Source organism: Salmo salar, chromosome ssa27, assembly GCF_905237065.1.
Source record: "Salmo salar chromosome ssa27, Ssal_v3.1, whole genome shotgun sequence".
Classification (NCBI taxonomy): Eukaryota; Metazoa; Chordata; class Actinopteri; order Salmoniformes; family Salmonidae; genus Salmo; species Salmo salar.
The window spans coordinates 22048880-22062388 of NC_059468.1; the positions used below are offsets into that span (position 1 = coordinate 22048880).

Consider the following 13509-nt stretch of genomic DNA (forward strand, 5'->3'; position numbering starts at 1 on the left):
GTTGCCTTGGCCGTGTGTTTTGGGTCATTGTCATGCTGGAATACCCATCCACGACCCATTTTCAATGCCCTGGCTGAGGGAAGGAGGTTCTCACCCAAGATTTGACGGTACATGGCCCCGTCCATCGTCCCTTTGATGCGGTGAAGTTGTCCTGTCCCCTTAGCAGAAAAACACCCCCAAAGCATAATGTTTCCACCTCCATGTTTGACGGTGGAGATGGTGTTCTTGGGGTCATAGGCAGCATTCCTCCTCCTCCAAACACGGCGAGTTGAGTTGATGTCAAAGAGCTCCATTTTGGTCTCATCTGACCACAACACTTTCACCAGTTGTCCTCTGAGTCATTCAGATGTTCATTGGCAAACTTCAGATGGGCATGTATATGTATTCTTAAGCAGGGGGACCTTGCGGGCGCTGCAGGATTTCAGTCCTTCACAGCGTAGTGTGTTACCAATTGTTTTCTTGGTGACTATGGTCCCAGCTGCCTTGAGATCATTGACAAGATCCTCCCGTGTAGTTCTGGGCTGATTCCTCACCGTTCTCATGATCATTGCAACTCCACGAGGTGAGATCTTGCATGGAGCCCCAGGCTGAGGGATATTGACAGTTCTTTTGTGTTTCTTCCATTTGCAAATAATCGCACCAAATGTTGTCACCTTCTCACCAAGCTGCTTGGCGATGGTCTTGTAGCCCATTCCAGCCTTGTGTAGGTCTACAATCTTGTCCCTGACATCCTTGGAGAGCTCTTTTGTCTTGGCCATGGTGGAGAGTTTGGAATCTGATTGATTGATTGCTTCTGTGGACAGGTGTCTTTTTTAAAGGTAACAAGCTGCGGTTAGGAGCACTCCCTTTAAGAGTGTGCTCCTAATCTCAGCTCGTTATCTGTATAAAAGGCACCTGGGAGCCATAAATCTTTCTGATTGAGAGGGGGTCAAATACTTATTTCCCTCATTAAAATGCAAATCAATTTATAACATTTCTGACATGCGTTTTTCTAGATATTTTTGTTGTTATTCTGTCTCTCACTGTTCAAATAAACCTACCATTAAAATTATAGACTGATCCTTTCTTTGTCAGTGGGCAAACGTACAAAATCAGCAGGGGATCAAATACTTTTTTCCCCCACTGTACATCAAGTGTAGACCTTACCGTGAATTGCTTACTTACAAGTTGTTGTCCTGGCACCACACTGCCAGGTCTCTGACCTCCTCCCTATAGGCTGTCTCTTTATTGTTGGTGATCAGGCCTACCACTGTTGTGTTGTCAGCAAACTTAATGATGATGTTGGAGTTGTGTTTGGCCATGCAGTCGTGGGTGAACAGGGAATACAGGAGGGGACTAAGTACACACCCTTGAGGGGACCCATGGTGTTGAGGACCAGCGTGGCAGACGTGTTGTTGCCTACCCTTACCACCTGGGGGCGGCCCGTCAGGAAGTCCAGGATCCAGTTGCAGAGGGAGGTGTCCCAGGATCCTTAGCTTAGTGATGAGCTTTGTGGGCACTATGGTGTTGAACACTGAGGTGTTCCTTTTGTACAGGTGGGAAAGGGCAGTGTGATGTGCAATTGAGATTGCGTCATCTGTGGATCTGTTGGGGCGGTATGCGAATTGGAGTGGGTCTAGGGTATCTGGGAGGATGTTTAGGATGGGCAAACAGCGGGGATGGGGTGGATGGAGAAACAGGGGAGATGGGGTGGATGGAGAAACAGGGGAGATGGGGTGGATGGAGAAACAGGGGAGATGGGGTGGATGGAGAAACAGGAGAGATGGGGTGGATGGGGAAACAGGGGAGATGGGGTGGATGGAGAAACAGGGGAGATGGGGTGGATGGGGAAACAGGAGAGATGGGGTGGATGGGGAAACAGGAGGGTGGGGTGGATGGAGAAACAGGGATGGGGTGGATGGGGAAACAGCGGAGATGGGGTGGATGGGGAAACAGGAGAGATGGGGTGGATGGAGAAACAGGGGAGATGGGGTGGATGGAGAAACAGGAGAGATGGGGTGGATGGGGAAACAGGAGAGATGGGGTGGATGGGGAAACAGGGGAGATGGGGTGGATGGAGAAACAGGGATGGGGTGGATGGGGAAACAGGAGAGATGGGGTGGATGGGGAAACAGGGGAGATGGGGTGGATGGAGAAACAGGGATGGGGTGGATGGGGAAACAGGGGAGATGGGGTGGATGGGGAAACACGGGAGATGGGGTGGATGGAGAAACAGGGATGGGGTGGATGGGGAAACAGGGGAGATGGGGTGGATGGGGAAACAGGGGAGATGGGGTGGATGGAGAAACAGGGATGGGGTGGATGGGGAAACAGGAGAGATGGGGTGGATGGGGAAACAGGAGAGATGGGGTGGATGGGGAAACAGAGGGATGGGGTGGATGGGGAAACAGAGGGATGGGGTGGATGGGGAAACAGAGAGATGGGGTGGATGGGGAGACAGAGGGATGGGGTGGATGGGGAAACAGAGGGATGGGGTGGATGGAGAAACAGGGGAGATGGGGTGGATGGAGAAACAGGAGAGATGGGGTGGATGGAGAAACAGGAGAGATGGGGTGGATGGGGAAACAGAGGGATGGGGTGGATGGGGAAACAGAGGGATGGGGTGGATGGAGAAACAGGAGAGATGGGGTGGATGGGGAAACAGGAGAGATGGGGTGGATGGGGAAACAGGAGAGATGGGGTGGATGGGGAAACAGAGGGATGGGGTGGATGGGGAAACAGAGAGATGGGGTGGATGGGGAAACAGAGGGATGGGGAAACAGTGGGATGGGGTGGATGGGGAAACAGGAGAGATGGGGTGGATGAAGAAACAGGAGAGATGGGGTGGATGGAGAAACAGGAGAGATGGGGTGGATGGGGAAACAGGGGAGATGGGGTGGATGGGGAAACAGAGGGATGGGGTGGATGGGGAAACAGAGGGATGGGGTGGATGGGGAAACAGTAGGATGGGGAAACAGGGGGATGGGGTGGATGTGGAAACAGGAGAGATGGGGTGGATGGAGAAACAGGGGAGATGGGGTGGATGGGGAAACAGGAGAGATGGGGTGGATGGGGAAACAGGAGAGATGGGGTGGATGGAGAAACAGGAGAGATGGGGTGGATGGGAAAACAGGGGAGATGGGGTGGATGGAGAAACAGGGATGGGGTGGATGGGGAAACAGTAGGATGGGGTGGATGTGGAAACAGGGGAGATGGGGGGGATGTGGAAACAGAGGGATGGGGTGGATGGGGAAACAGGAGAGATGGGGTGGATGGGGAAACAGGAGAGATGGGGTGGATGTGGAAACAGAGAGATGGGGGGATGTGGAAACAGGAGAGATGGGGTGGATGTGGAAACAGGAGAGATGGGGTGGATGGGGAAACAGAGGGATGGGGTGGATGTGGAAACAGAGGGATGGGGGGATGTGGAAACAGTGTTATTACATTTACATTTTTACATTTTAGTCATTTAGCAGACGCTCTTATCCAGAGCGACTTACAGTAGTGAATGCATACATTTCATTTCATACATTTTTTTTCTGTGCTGGCCCCCCGTGGGAATCGAACCCACAACCCTGGCGGTGCAAACACCATGCTCTACCAACTGAGCTACAGGGAAGACCATAGGTCTTATTACATAGGTGGTGTTAAAGACAAAGTCTGGAAAATGTGCATAGCAACCAAGAGGAGGTCGCCAACGAAAAATGGAAACAATGGAGTAATTGGGAGATGTAGCCGTATTTGTTTATCAAGGACTTTTGTCTTTATGACTGGCTGATACATGAATAACAATTCAAGGTCACTGTCTGCACTGTGAGAATGTGTCATTAGAATGAGCTCTGTTTCATGCTCACTCTCTGTAGAGAAAAAGTCTGACTGCATATTGTATAGAACCATCGCTGTAGCAAAAAGACCATCACGCTTCAGTACCCTTTGAACACTGCCAACAGAGTGCAGTAGCTCTATTACCAGTCATCATCAATGCATGGATGGTATTAAAGGGGAAAGCTGCCATCTAGTGTCCAAAGAAATATGGGCATATCCCCATAGCAACAATGGACAATGAAGGAGAATTATTAAGGCACTCTTTATTGACGTCATTGAAAATGTAAAACTGTCAACCAACACAAAAGCCAATTAGCTGTAAAGGGTTTTCCAGCATTAAAAAGTCAGATCATTATTGGATCATCATTCTACTCTGTGACATGGAATGGTATTGATACATCACTGGCAAGACATCCGTGTCAAAGGGAACATAAAAATAATGATAATATAATGTTCAAATTATAACAGGAATACACAACTTAACAATAAAGCATAAAGAAGCCCTTAATATTGTGTTTTCTACCCATGGCCATACCGAAATAATAATAATATGACATGTATTGTTCAATAAGGTGGTCCCATTGCAACATGAGAGTGGATTTTTTAAATTACTACAGTGAGGGATGAAATTGTTATTTCAAGACATTAATTAAAGAATATTCAAGGCTTACATTTTAAATAAGAGAAGGAATTTGCTCAAACGACATACAAACAAGAAAAGAACACCACAGCTAATCCAAATACAAGTCAATGGCTGCATTTACACAGGCAGCCCAATTGTGATCATTTGCCCAATTATTGGCCAAAGATCTGATCTGACTCATTAAAAGACCAGTTATTGGCAAAATATCAGAATTGGTCTGCCTGTATAAATGCAGCCAATAGGCTGTACATCATATGCACACCCTGTATACTTCAGCCTCCCCTAGCCAAATAGACCTCATTGTGTCCATAGTAACAATCCTTCCTTAGGCTCCAGTCCAGCTGCCTGTTGGGTAAAGCATTCATCCTCACTAGCCACTTTCCCTCTAATCTGGACATCATGGCCAATCAGTAGTACTGCTGATTTGTTTTAATCCTTCTCCTTTAACCAGGGACTGATTCAGACCTCAGAAATCAGGTGAATGGAATCAATTCAGTTTAATATTCAATAAAACGTTATTATTAATATCACTGAACTCTGGCCAATAAGTAACATTCATCAATGAATCAATTAACTACCCAGTAGAAAAGAACACCAGCAGTCCCTCTCATTCCTGGTGGCAGGATGGTGGTCCCTCTGAGGATGTGGAGGGGCAGTGCAACTGGTCTGGTGCTGAGGGACCGGGACAACCTGATGACGCCATGCGCTCCTCTGCCTTCAAACACAGCTCTGCCAGGAAGCTGGCTGTCTCCTTCACCATGTCATTCTCCTCATCTGGACCCAGGATAAAGAGGAGAGGGGTAAAGCATGTCTGGAGCACTATAGTACACTGTAGTATAGCTGCAGTAGGTATATTGTATGTGTTTTCAACAGATAGGAGTGTGTAGTTTACCATTGAGCTCCCTCAGCCTCGGGGCATCCTTCTCCTGCAGTCCTTTACAGATCTTCTTATGGGTGAACCAGTGGAGTCGCTGACACATCAGGCCACAGTACGTCACCTGTAGTAGTAATTGGAAGCATTTATTAATCATTTTATAGGCATTCCTAATGGTGTATTCATGGACGTTATCATTAAGTGTAACCAAAGTAATAAAGAGGGAAACGATTGAGAGAAACCCTGTGCTTGTGTATCGGAGGTCGGAGGTGGTTTTCGTACCATTTTGCAGAGGGAGCATCTCTTCTCTGCCCCCCTCTCTCCACACGTAGCACAGAACTCTGCGTCTATGAAGGCCATCTTACCCGTGAGAGCCTGGGTTAGCACCGAGAATGCTGTCGGGTCGTTACCCTGGAGACAAGAGAAGCAGTGGAACATTGAACAGGAAACATTCCCATACAGAAAGGAACATCAATTGTCAATATAATCAGAATTCATTGAGCATGATCATGAACTCCTTAAAAAGGTCCAATGCAGCTATTTTTATCTCAATACCAAATCATTTCTGGGTAACAATTAAGTACCTTACTGTGATTGTTTTCAATTAAAATGATAAAAAATAAACAAAAATAGTTTCTCAAGCAATAATTTTGCTAGGATTGTTTAGGAGTGGTCTGAGTGAGGGACCTAATTGGGGGCGGCAGGTAGCTTAGTGGTTAGAGCTGACAAGGTAAAAATCTGTTGTTCTTCCCCTGAACAAAGCAGTTAATCCACTGTTCCTAGGCCGTCACTTTAAATAAGAATTTGTTCTTAACTGACTTGCCTAGTTAAACAAAGGTTAAATAAAAAAATAAAATAAAAATTGCAGGAGCCTAATGGAAGGGATTGGAAAGTATTCAGACCTCTTGACATTTCCCCAAAAGATTTACATTACAGCCTTATTCTTATCCTCAGCAATCTACACACAATACCCCATAATGACAAAGTGAAAACTGGTTTTTAGACATTTTGCAAATGTATATATTCTTTAAAACAGAAATACCATATATGCATACGTATTCAGACCCTTTGCTATGAGACACGAAATTGAGCTCAGGTGCATCCTGTTTCCATTGATCATCCTTGAGATGTTTCTACAACTGGATTGGAGTCCCCCTGTGGTAAATTCAATTGATTGGACATAATTTGGAAAGGCACACACCTGTCTATATAAGGTCCCACAGTTGACAGTGCATGTCAGAGCAAAAACCAAGCCATGAGGTCGAAGGAAATGTCCGTAGAGCTCCGAGGCAGGATTGTGTCGAGGCATAGATCTGGGGAAGGGTACCAAAACATTTCTGCAACATTGAAGGTCCCCAAGAACACATTGGCTTCCATCATTCTTAAATGAAAGAAGTTTGGAACCACCAAGACTCTTCCTAGAGCTGGCCGCCATGCCAAACTGAGCAATCGGGGGAGAGTTCCTCTGTGGAGACGGGAGAACCTTCCAGAAGGACAACCAACTTTGCGGCACTCCACCAATCAGGCATTTATGGTAGAGTGGCCAGACGGCAGCCACTCCTTAGTAAAAGTCACATGACAGCCCGCTTGGAGTTTGCCTAAAGGCACCTAAAGACTCTCAGACCATGAGAAACAAGATTCTCTGGTCTGATGAAACCAAGATTGAACTCCTTGGTCTGAATGCCAAGTGTCACGTCTGGAGGAAACCTGGCACCATCCCTACGGTGAAGCATGGTGGTGGCAGAATCATGCTGGGGGATGTTTTTCAGCTCAGGGACTGGGAGACTAGTCAGGATCGAGGCAAAGATGAATGGAGCAAAGTACAGAGAGATCCTTGATGAAAACCTGCTCCAGAGCTCCCAGGACCTCAGACTGTGACAAAGGTTGACCTTCCAACAGGACAACAATCCTAAGCACACAGCCAAGACAACGCAGGAGTGGCTTCGGGACACGTCTCTCACGTCTCTCTTTTGAGTGGCACAGCCAGAACCCGGACTTACAGGTGTGCCCAGCTTGTAGCATCATACCCAAGAAGACTCGAGGCTGTAATAGCTGCCAAAGGTGCTTCAACAAAATACTGAGTAAAGGGTCTGAATACTTATGTAAATGTAATATTGCAGTTTATCATTTTTAATAAATTAGAAAAAAAGTGTGTGGATTGATGAGGGGAAAAAAATATTTGATCAATTTTAGAATAAGGCTGTAACCTAACAAAATGTGGAAAAAGTCAAGGGGTCTGAATACTTTCTGAAGGCACTGTATATAACGTTCAAACTAGCTGTTATTGGCAGAGGTTTGAAACTTTATTTGTTGTTGGTCTATTGAAGTAACTGTCCAGTGTTTCCAGATTTCTATGAAATATGACCTATAATTAATTTCAATATAGTGAAATAGTTTTCCTTACAAAAAATTATAATTAAGTATGTTAAAAATCAGCTTTTCTGTGTTGGAATGGTGTGGGCGTACCCGAACTACAGAATGGTGTGGCCGTATACCGGTCATTAAAAATATTCATGAAACACATAACAATTACAAGAAAATAACAGAAAAATGTATTGGATAGTTACAGGTTAGAATGCCAGCAATGCAATCAATCACTCACATCAACCACTGTCAAGAGAAACAAGATGATGCACTGGGAGTCTACACGAGTAGACCACTGATTGGCAAGCTCATTGATATATTCTCAATCAATTTTGAAACGGTCTGTTTGAGACACAAGTTTGAGGTGCAGTTTTTTAAGTGTTTTTTTTTATCCTATTCATGCTTTGGACACAAATACGAGTACAGGATTAGTCAACAACATTATTTGGGTATGAGTGAACAGAATCTGAACTTTTAAAAGTGAGATTTTCACTGGACAATTACTTTACCTTAGCGTTTTAATGTAAGCTTGCGGGATCAGGTGGCTTTGCAAGGCTAACTTTAATTTATGTCACCTGGTGATGGGTGCCAGAACTCCACCCATGCAAAACGTGCTGAAATTTCAGGCGGTCTTTTCAAACAGCTCTTACACTAAAAGGGTATTATCATAATTTTCAAGAATTCACAGTATTATTCCAACCTCATAGTGTGGAAATGTACAGTATATAAAACACCGGAAAATCACGTTTTGGACTGCACTGCCCCTTTAATATGTAAATGTGACGTTTAATAAATGTTGCGCAATCCAATCAATCTTCAATTGGTTAATTTCCAGAGAGGACTAATTAAGTGAGTCCGTAATTGAGTCCATAGGAGGAGCCTTACATTGGATAAGACCGAAGTCAAAGGAAAGTTTGAATCAATGAATGACGGGAAGCTCACTCACAATCTCCACTGGTGCAATGCTCCTGACCAGCTGCTGTAGCAGTGCGGCTTCACAGTAGGGAAACTTCCTGATGCAGTCTCTAATAAACTTCTCCTGGTACTGAGGAAAACCATCTCCATCCCTCCCCTTCAACAGGCTGAGAGAAGAGACATACAAATTAAAACAATTTAAAGACAATGACACATTTTAATTGTCTAGGGAACTGTCTATACAGTTTACATACAATATTCATGCAATATACAGCACTAAAAATAAACTATGAAACACATAACAATTAGTCCCCAATGGTTAGCCTGGGAATTTTGTGCAATAACAGAAAAATATATTGGATAGTTACAGGTTAGAATGCCAGCAATGCAATCAATCAATCACATCAACCACTGTCAACAGGAACAAGATGATGCACTGGGAGTGACACACACACACAACACACACCTCTTGATGAGCACATCTAGCTTGTCATCACGGTCCAGAAGGAAGGCCATGCATTTCTGCAGCACATAGCTAATGTAGTGCATCTTCATGGCCAGGACTTCATTCATATCCTGCTGCTTCACACACTGCTCACACAGCAGGTCCATGACATGGTAACACTTCTCTAATGCTCCCACGTCCACCAGCAGAGGGTTCTCCCTGACCAGCATCACCAGCTAAGAAAGGGGGGAGGTGTGGAGGAAAGTGTTAGAGAGAATATTAGAAAGAGAGAGACGGAGAAAGAGTTAGAAAGACACAGTGGCAGAAACCATAGATTAAGTACTGACTGGTCACTTTGCAATGCTACTGTATAAACACACGCTCCTATGACTTCATAACTGTCTCGGAAAAACACTTGGAAATAACTAAGTTGCAATCTCATCTAACCGACATATGACAGCCACAAGGTGTGTGCAGTTGGTTAGACAGCCAAAACAGTTCGGACTTTTCTTGTACATTGGTGCACAGCCCCGACCGTAACATGACTTTAAGTAAGCATTTCGTTGGACGGTGTATACCATGTATATCCTGTACATACGACTAAGAAAACTTCAAACTTTAACCATGACTTTAGTCAACAGGCTAATATAGCAGAGGTCTGAGAGTGTTACAGTGGCACCTCTCTCTGTGTCCTGCGTTCACGTCCAGACAGATAGATATATTTAGACAGATCTAAAGTGGGCAGCGGCACCACGGGCGTGTGACTGCAGCCTGCAGCGGGTGAGGGTTGATCATGCAGAGAATGGAATTCAAAAGGACACTAGGCTATCCAAGCCATAGTGGAATTACAAAATAATAGGGGGACTTGGGGGGAAGGTGGTGGCAGCTGGGTAGCCCATAACAAATCAGCCTTCCATCCTACCCTCCAACAAAATGCTAATATCAAGTGTGCCCCCATCCGCACTTTCATAATTGCCAAAGATATCAATGTGCACTAAATAGGTGATATTGTGCCATTTCAGGGAAGCAGCCTTAGACTACTGGAGAAACTGAGTAAACCAAAGCCTATTGGGTTCCAGGAAGCTATAATGGCCATCTAAAGTGTCTTAACAACACGATCAAGCCACTCCACTTCCCCAGAGTCAGATGATCTAATATATACATACCATTTGTATGTCTCTGGGGCAGTTTGAAGGAAGTTGAAGGTAGTTTCTACTAGCTGCTCCTGTAGACTTTAAGTCATTGCGCTAGTTAGCGATGGCTTCAGAAACTATCTTCAACTTCCTTCCAACTGCCCACAGAGACATACAAATGTTATCCATGAGTTCATATGACTCTGGTCTCTTTAATGCATTTTATTCTCTATTTTACATAAACACTTGCACTAAAAGCAATCTCGTAGAGTGTGCAGTGCACAGAGGTTTAAGGAGAGGGTCGTTTTTGAAAATTTAGATAGGAACCATTTAGAATTCAATGTAGAATATAATATCTCCACCTTGACAGGGTTGAGGTTGGAGGTCATGATGATCTTGTGAAGCGGTCCAGCCAGTTTGGGAGGCAGTTTTGCTTCTCGCTCCAGCCCCTGAGGCCTAGTGTAGTACTCCAGCCGCGCTCGAGAGAAGAAGTTGTTGATCACTGTCACACAGTCATGCTGGCCTGAGAGGTGGGACAATCATCATCATCAAAATTATCATCACCATCATCATCATCATCATCTTAATTTTCATAATCATCATAATAAACCCAAAAGTTTGGGACAAGGGGACTGATATCAGGGCTGTGGTTAATTTGGTTTTCAATTCAGCTTATTCAGAAAAAGTCACAAAAAAGCTGTGTATTTGCAGGAAAAGACCTGTGTGAAAGAAGTTTAAGGCGATCACTTCTTTACCCACGAAAGCAGCCATCTGAGCAGCCGTGCGACCTACTGAATTGACCAGGTCTGTCTCTGCACCCGCATCCAGCATCATGGAGGTTATGTCTGTCTTTCCTGGGATAGGGCAAGTTATGGCAAAGTGTAATTGTTTATTAAATTCTTATATAGTGCTTATGAATTAGTTATTTATGGATTATGAATGTGTTATGAAGTCCTTTTGTAGGTACCCTTCAAATAAAATATTACCAATATCAAAATATTGGCTAAATTACAGTATATGCCATATGAAAAAGGATGCCTGCCCTGGACTAACCTGAGAGTCCAGCAAACATGAGGGCTGTGTATCCATAATCATGTTCATTACAGTTGACATCTGCCCCGTGCTGTAGCAGCAGACTGCACATGTCTGCCTGGCCCTTGTATGCTGCGTGCATTAGGGGGGTCATTCCATACTGAGGAGAGACAGAAAGGATCATACTATCATTTAGGGTACTGATTCTACTGGTATTCACCTGGTAGCCTACTTGTAACAGCTTCTTTGAATGAATACTAAAGAAACAAACAAGTAAATCATTGGTTATGCCTGTTTAATTACCATAGTAAATACCTGGTACTTTTTGCACTGTAAAATAAAGTGCTATGGAAGTAAGGCAGGAAGAGACAGTTACTGTTACATGTTTATCCACACAATACTCAAACGTGACAATCATGTCAGAGCTATACTGTATTGAGTTGATAGGCCAGGCTGAGACTGAGTGCGCATATACTGTCAAGCTCTGCTGCTCCATCTGATTTTGACAGACTGGACACTCTTGTGCCACCTTTTCTTTTTTTTTTTTACATCCTGCTCCCACACACACCCACACACATACACACATACATACACATACACACATATACACACCGACGTGGTCTGAAGTAGTCTGTGGGTTACATCTAGTGGCTGGAGTACTACGTCCTGCACTCAAGAGTCTCAGCCATATGTCTACATAACAATGGAAAACATATGCTGCAGGCCTTCACCCACAGAATGTTATATATATATATGTCTCCATGGCTACACCATCCCAATAACATCACTATTTACTTTGTGTCACTAACGCCCTATAGGTTTGTCAGACTATGTCAAAACTATTAGCGGTCATGCGTTGAGGATTTTTGTGAAATAGACTTTTAAGTGACATTTACGTGTTTTACTGTTCTAAACATCTCAGGGATATTGTGGCTAGTGTATGAATTGCTGTAAGCTAACTTGTACACAGATATATTGTGGAAGAGAATGACAAATCTCATCTTAGCATTGACTAATGACACAAACAACACAGGTAACTTTGCCAGAGTTTTCAACAACAAGACTCCCAAGCCCCCATCCATACAGTACCTCATCCAGACAGTTGACTCTGACGTCCTTGGACCCCAGCAGCCGTGCAACCTCCTGCACATCGCCTGGTTCACACAGAATAGAGACTTTAGATATAAAATGAAACATGCAATACCTCTTATTAACAATATATCATACAGTATCTATAAATGATCTGTGCAATCTCACTTTATCTCCCCATAGGTATACTCTACAATGAGGTTTTTGCAAGACACTGTGAATGTGAAAAACAGGTGCACTCCAGCAGTTTGGTATAAAATTATTTAATTTGTCATAATGTGTGTTGGTGATGTATGGGAAGTATTGGAATTTTTACTATAACATTATTACATCAAAAATGTAGCCTACTGATAATACATTAATGCCTGTGGAGAATTTGTTTGATCATATTTTCAGATTCAGAGTGTTTAATAGTCACATGTACAGGGTTGCAGGTGTGATTGCAGGGTACAGTAAAAGTCTTAGGCTTCGAGCTCCAACATGCAGGACTAAGTGAGAAGAAACAAATGAAAATAGCACTATATACATAAAGACAACTGTGCCAGTGATGACTAAATAAATGTCCATTGGGGTGGAGGCAGAATGTTGAGGGAGTGAAGTGGAATGACTATAACGGGAGCATGACCATTGAGTGAAATAAAAACAATAACATTTTTTTTTGTAAGTAACATAAAAAGTAATACAACAAGTAATATTTGTGTGACAACGGAAGACAGTACTGTAACAAAATGCATTGAAAAAAGGAAAATAACAGAAAAGTGTTTACAAAGTCAGCCAAAAAAATAAATAAGAAACTTACCTGCAGCAATAACCTGTAATATTTCTCGCTCAGCTGCTGAAAGATCTCCTTTCTTGGGAGCAGCCATTCTCTCTGTTGTTAAAATTGTATTTATATTTTCTCAATTCACAAGTGTTGACGAACAATATCTTGCTGTGGATGTGTGTTTATCCCAAAATCGTTACACCATTTGGCAGGCACAGGCGTGACGACAGTAAAAGGTGATGGACTTCACCAAATGTATAATATGTAATTGAAGGGAAGTTAAACCATCATTGGACTACACCACTATGTAAAGAAAAGAGGTGACAGATTGTCCACTCACTAACTTAAAATGCATAAATGTGTTCTTATTCCTCTTTACAATTTTAATAGCTTGTAATAAATGTATTTGGAGGAGAAATATGCCATATGTTAATGTTATAGTTTGGT

General features: G+C 43.7%; 1 protein-coding gene across 1 annotated transcript; it reads right to left on the reverse strand.

Annotated features, from left to right (window-relative positions):
- Positions 1-4943: 4943 nt before the first annotated feature.
- LOC106588710 (ankyrin repeat and MYND domain-containing protein 2) lies at positions 4944-13309 on the reverse strand. The gene is made up of 10 exons (XM_014177987.2): positions 13099-13309; positions 12300-12364; positions 11232-11370; positions 10934-11032; positions 10541-10701; positions 9067-9281; positions 8632-8767; positions 5604-5732; positions 5340-5445; positions 4944-5221 (listed from the first exon to the last, which is right to left on the reverse strand). Exons 1-10 carry the CDS (start codon positions 13163-13165, stop codon positions 5055-5057), a joined length of 1284 nt encoding a protein of 427 aa, XP_014033462.1. The 5' UTR covers positions 13166-13309; the 3' UTR covers positions 4944-5054.
- Between the last annotated feature and the right edge of the window lie 200 nt (positions 13310-13509).

Coding starts and splice junctions, on each gene's coding strand:
- LOC106588710 (XM_014177987.2), bottom strand. CDS start 13,165: ATGGCTGCTCCCAAGAAAGGAGATCTTTCAGCAGCTGAGCGAGAAATA. Junction 9,282..10,540: donor CCAACCTCAACCCTGTCAAG/GTGGAGATATTA, acceptor CCCCTTTCTTAG/CTGGTGATGCTGGTCAGGGA. Junction 5,222..5,339: donor GAGGCTGAGGGAGCTCAATG/GTAAACTACACA, acceptor TCCTGGGTCCAG/ATGAGGAGAATGACATGGTG.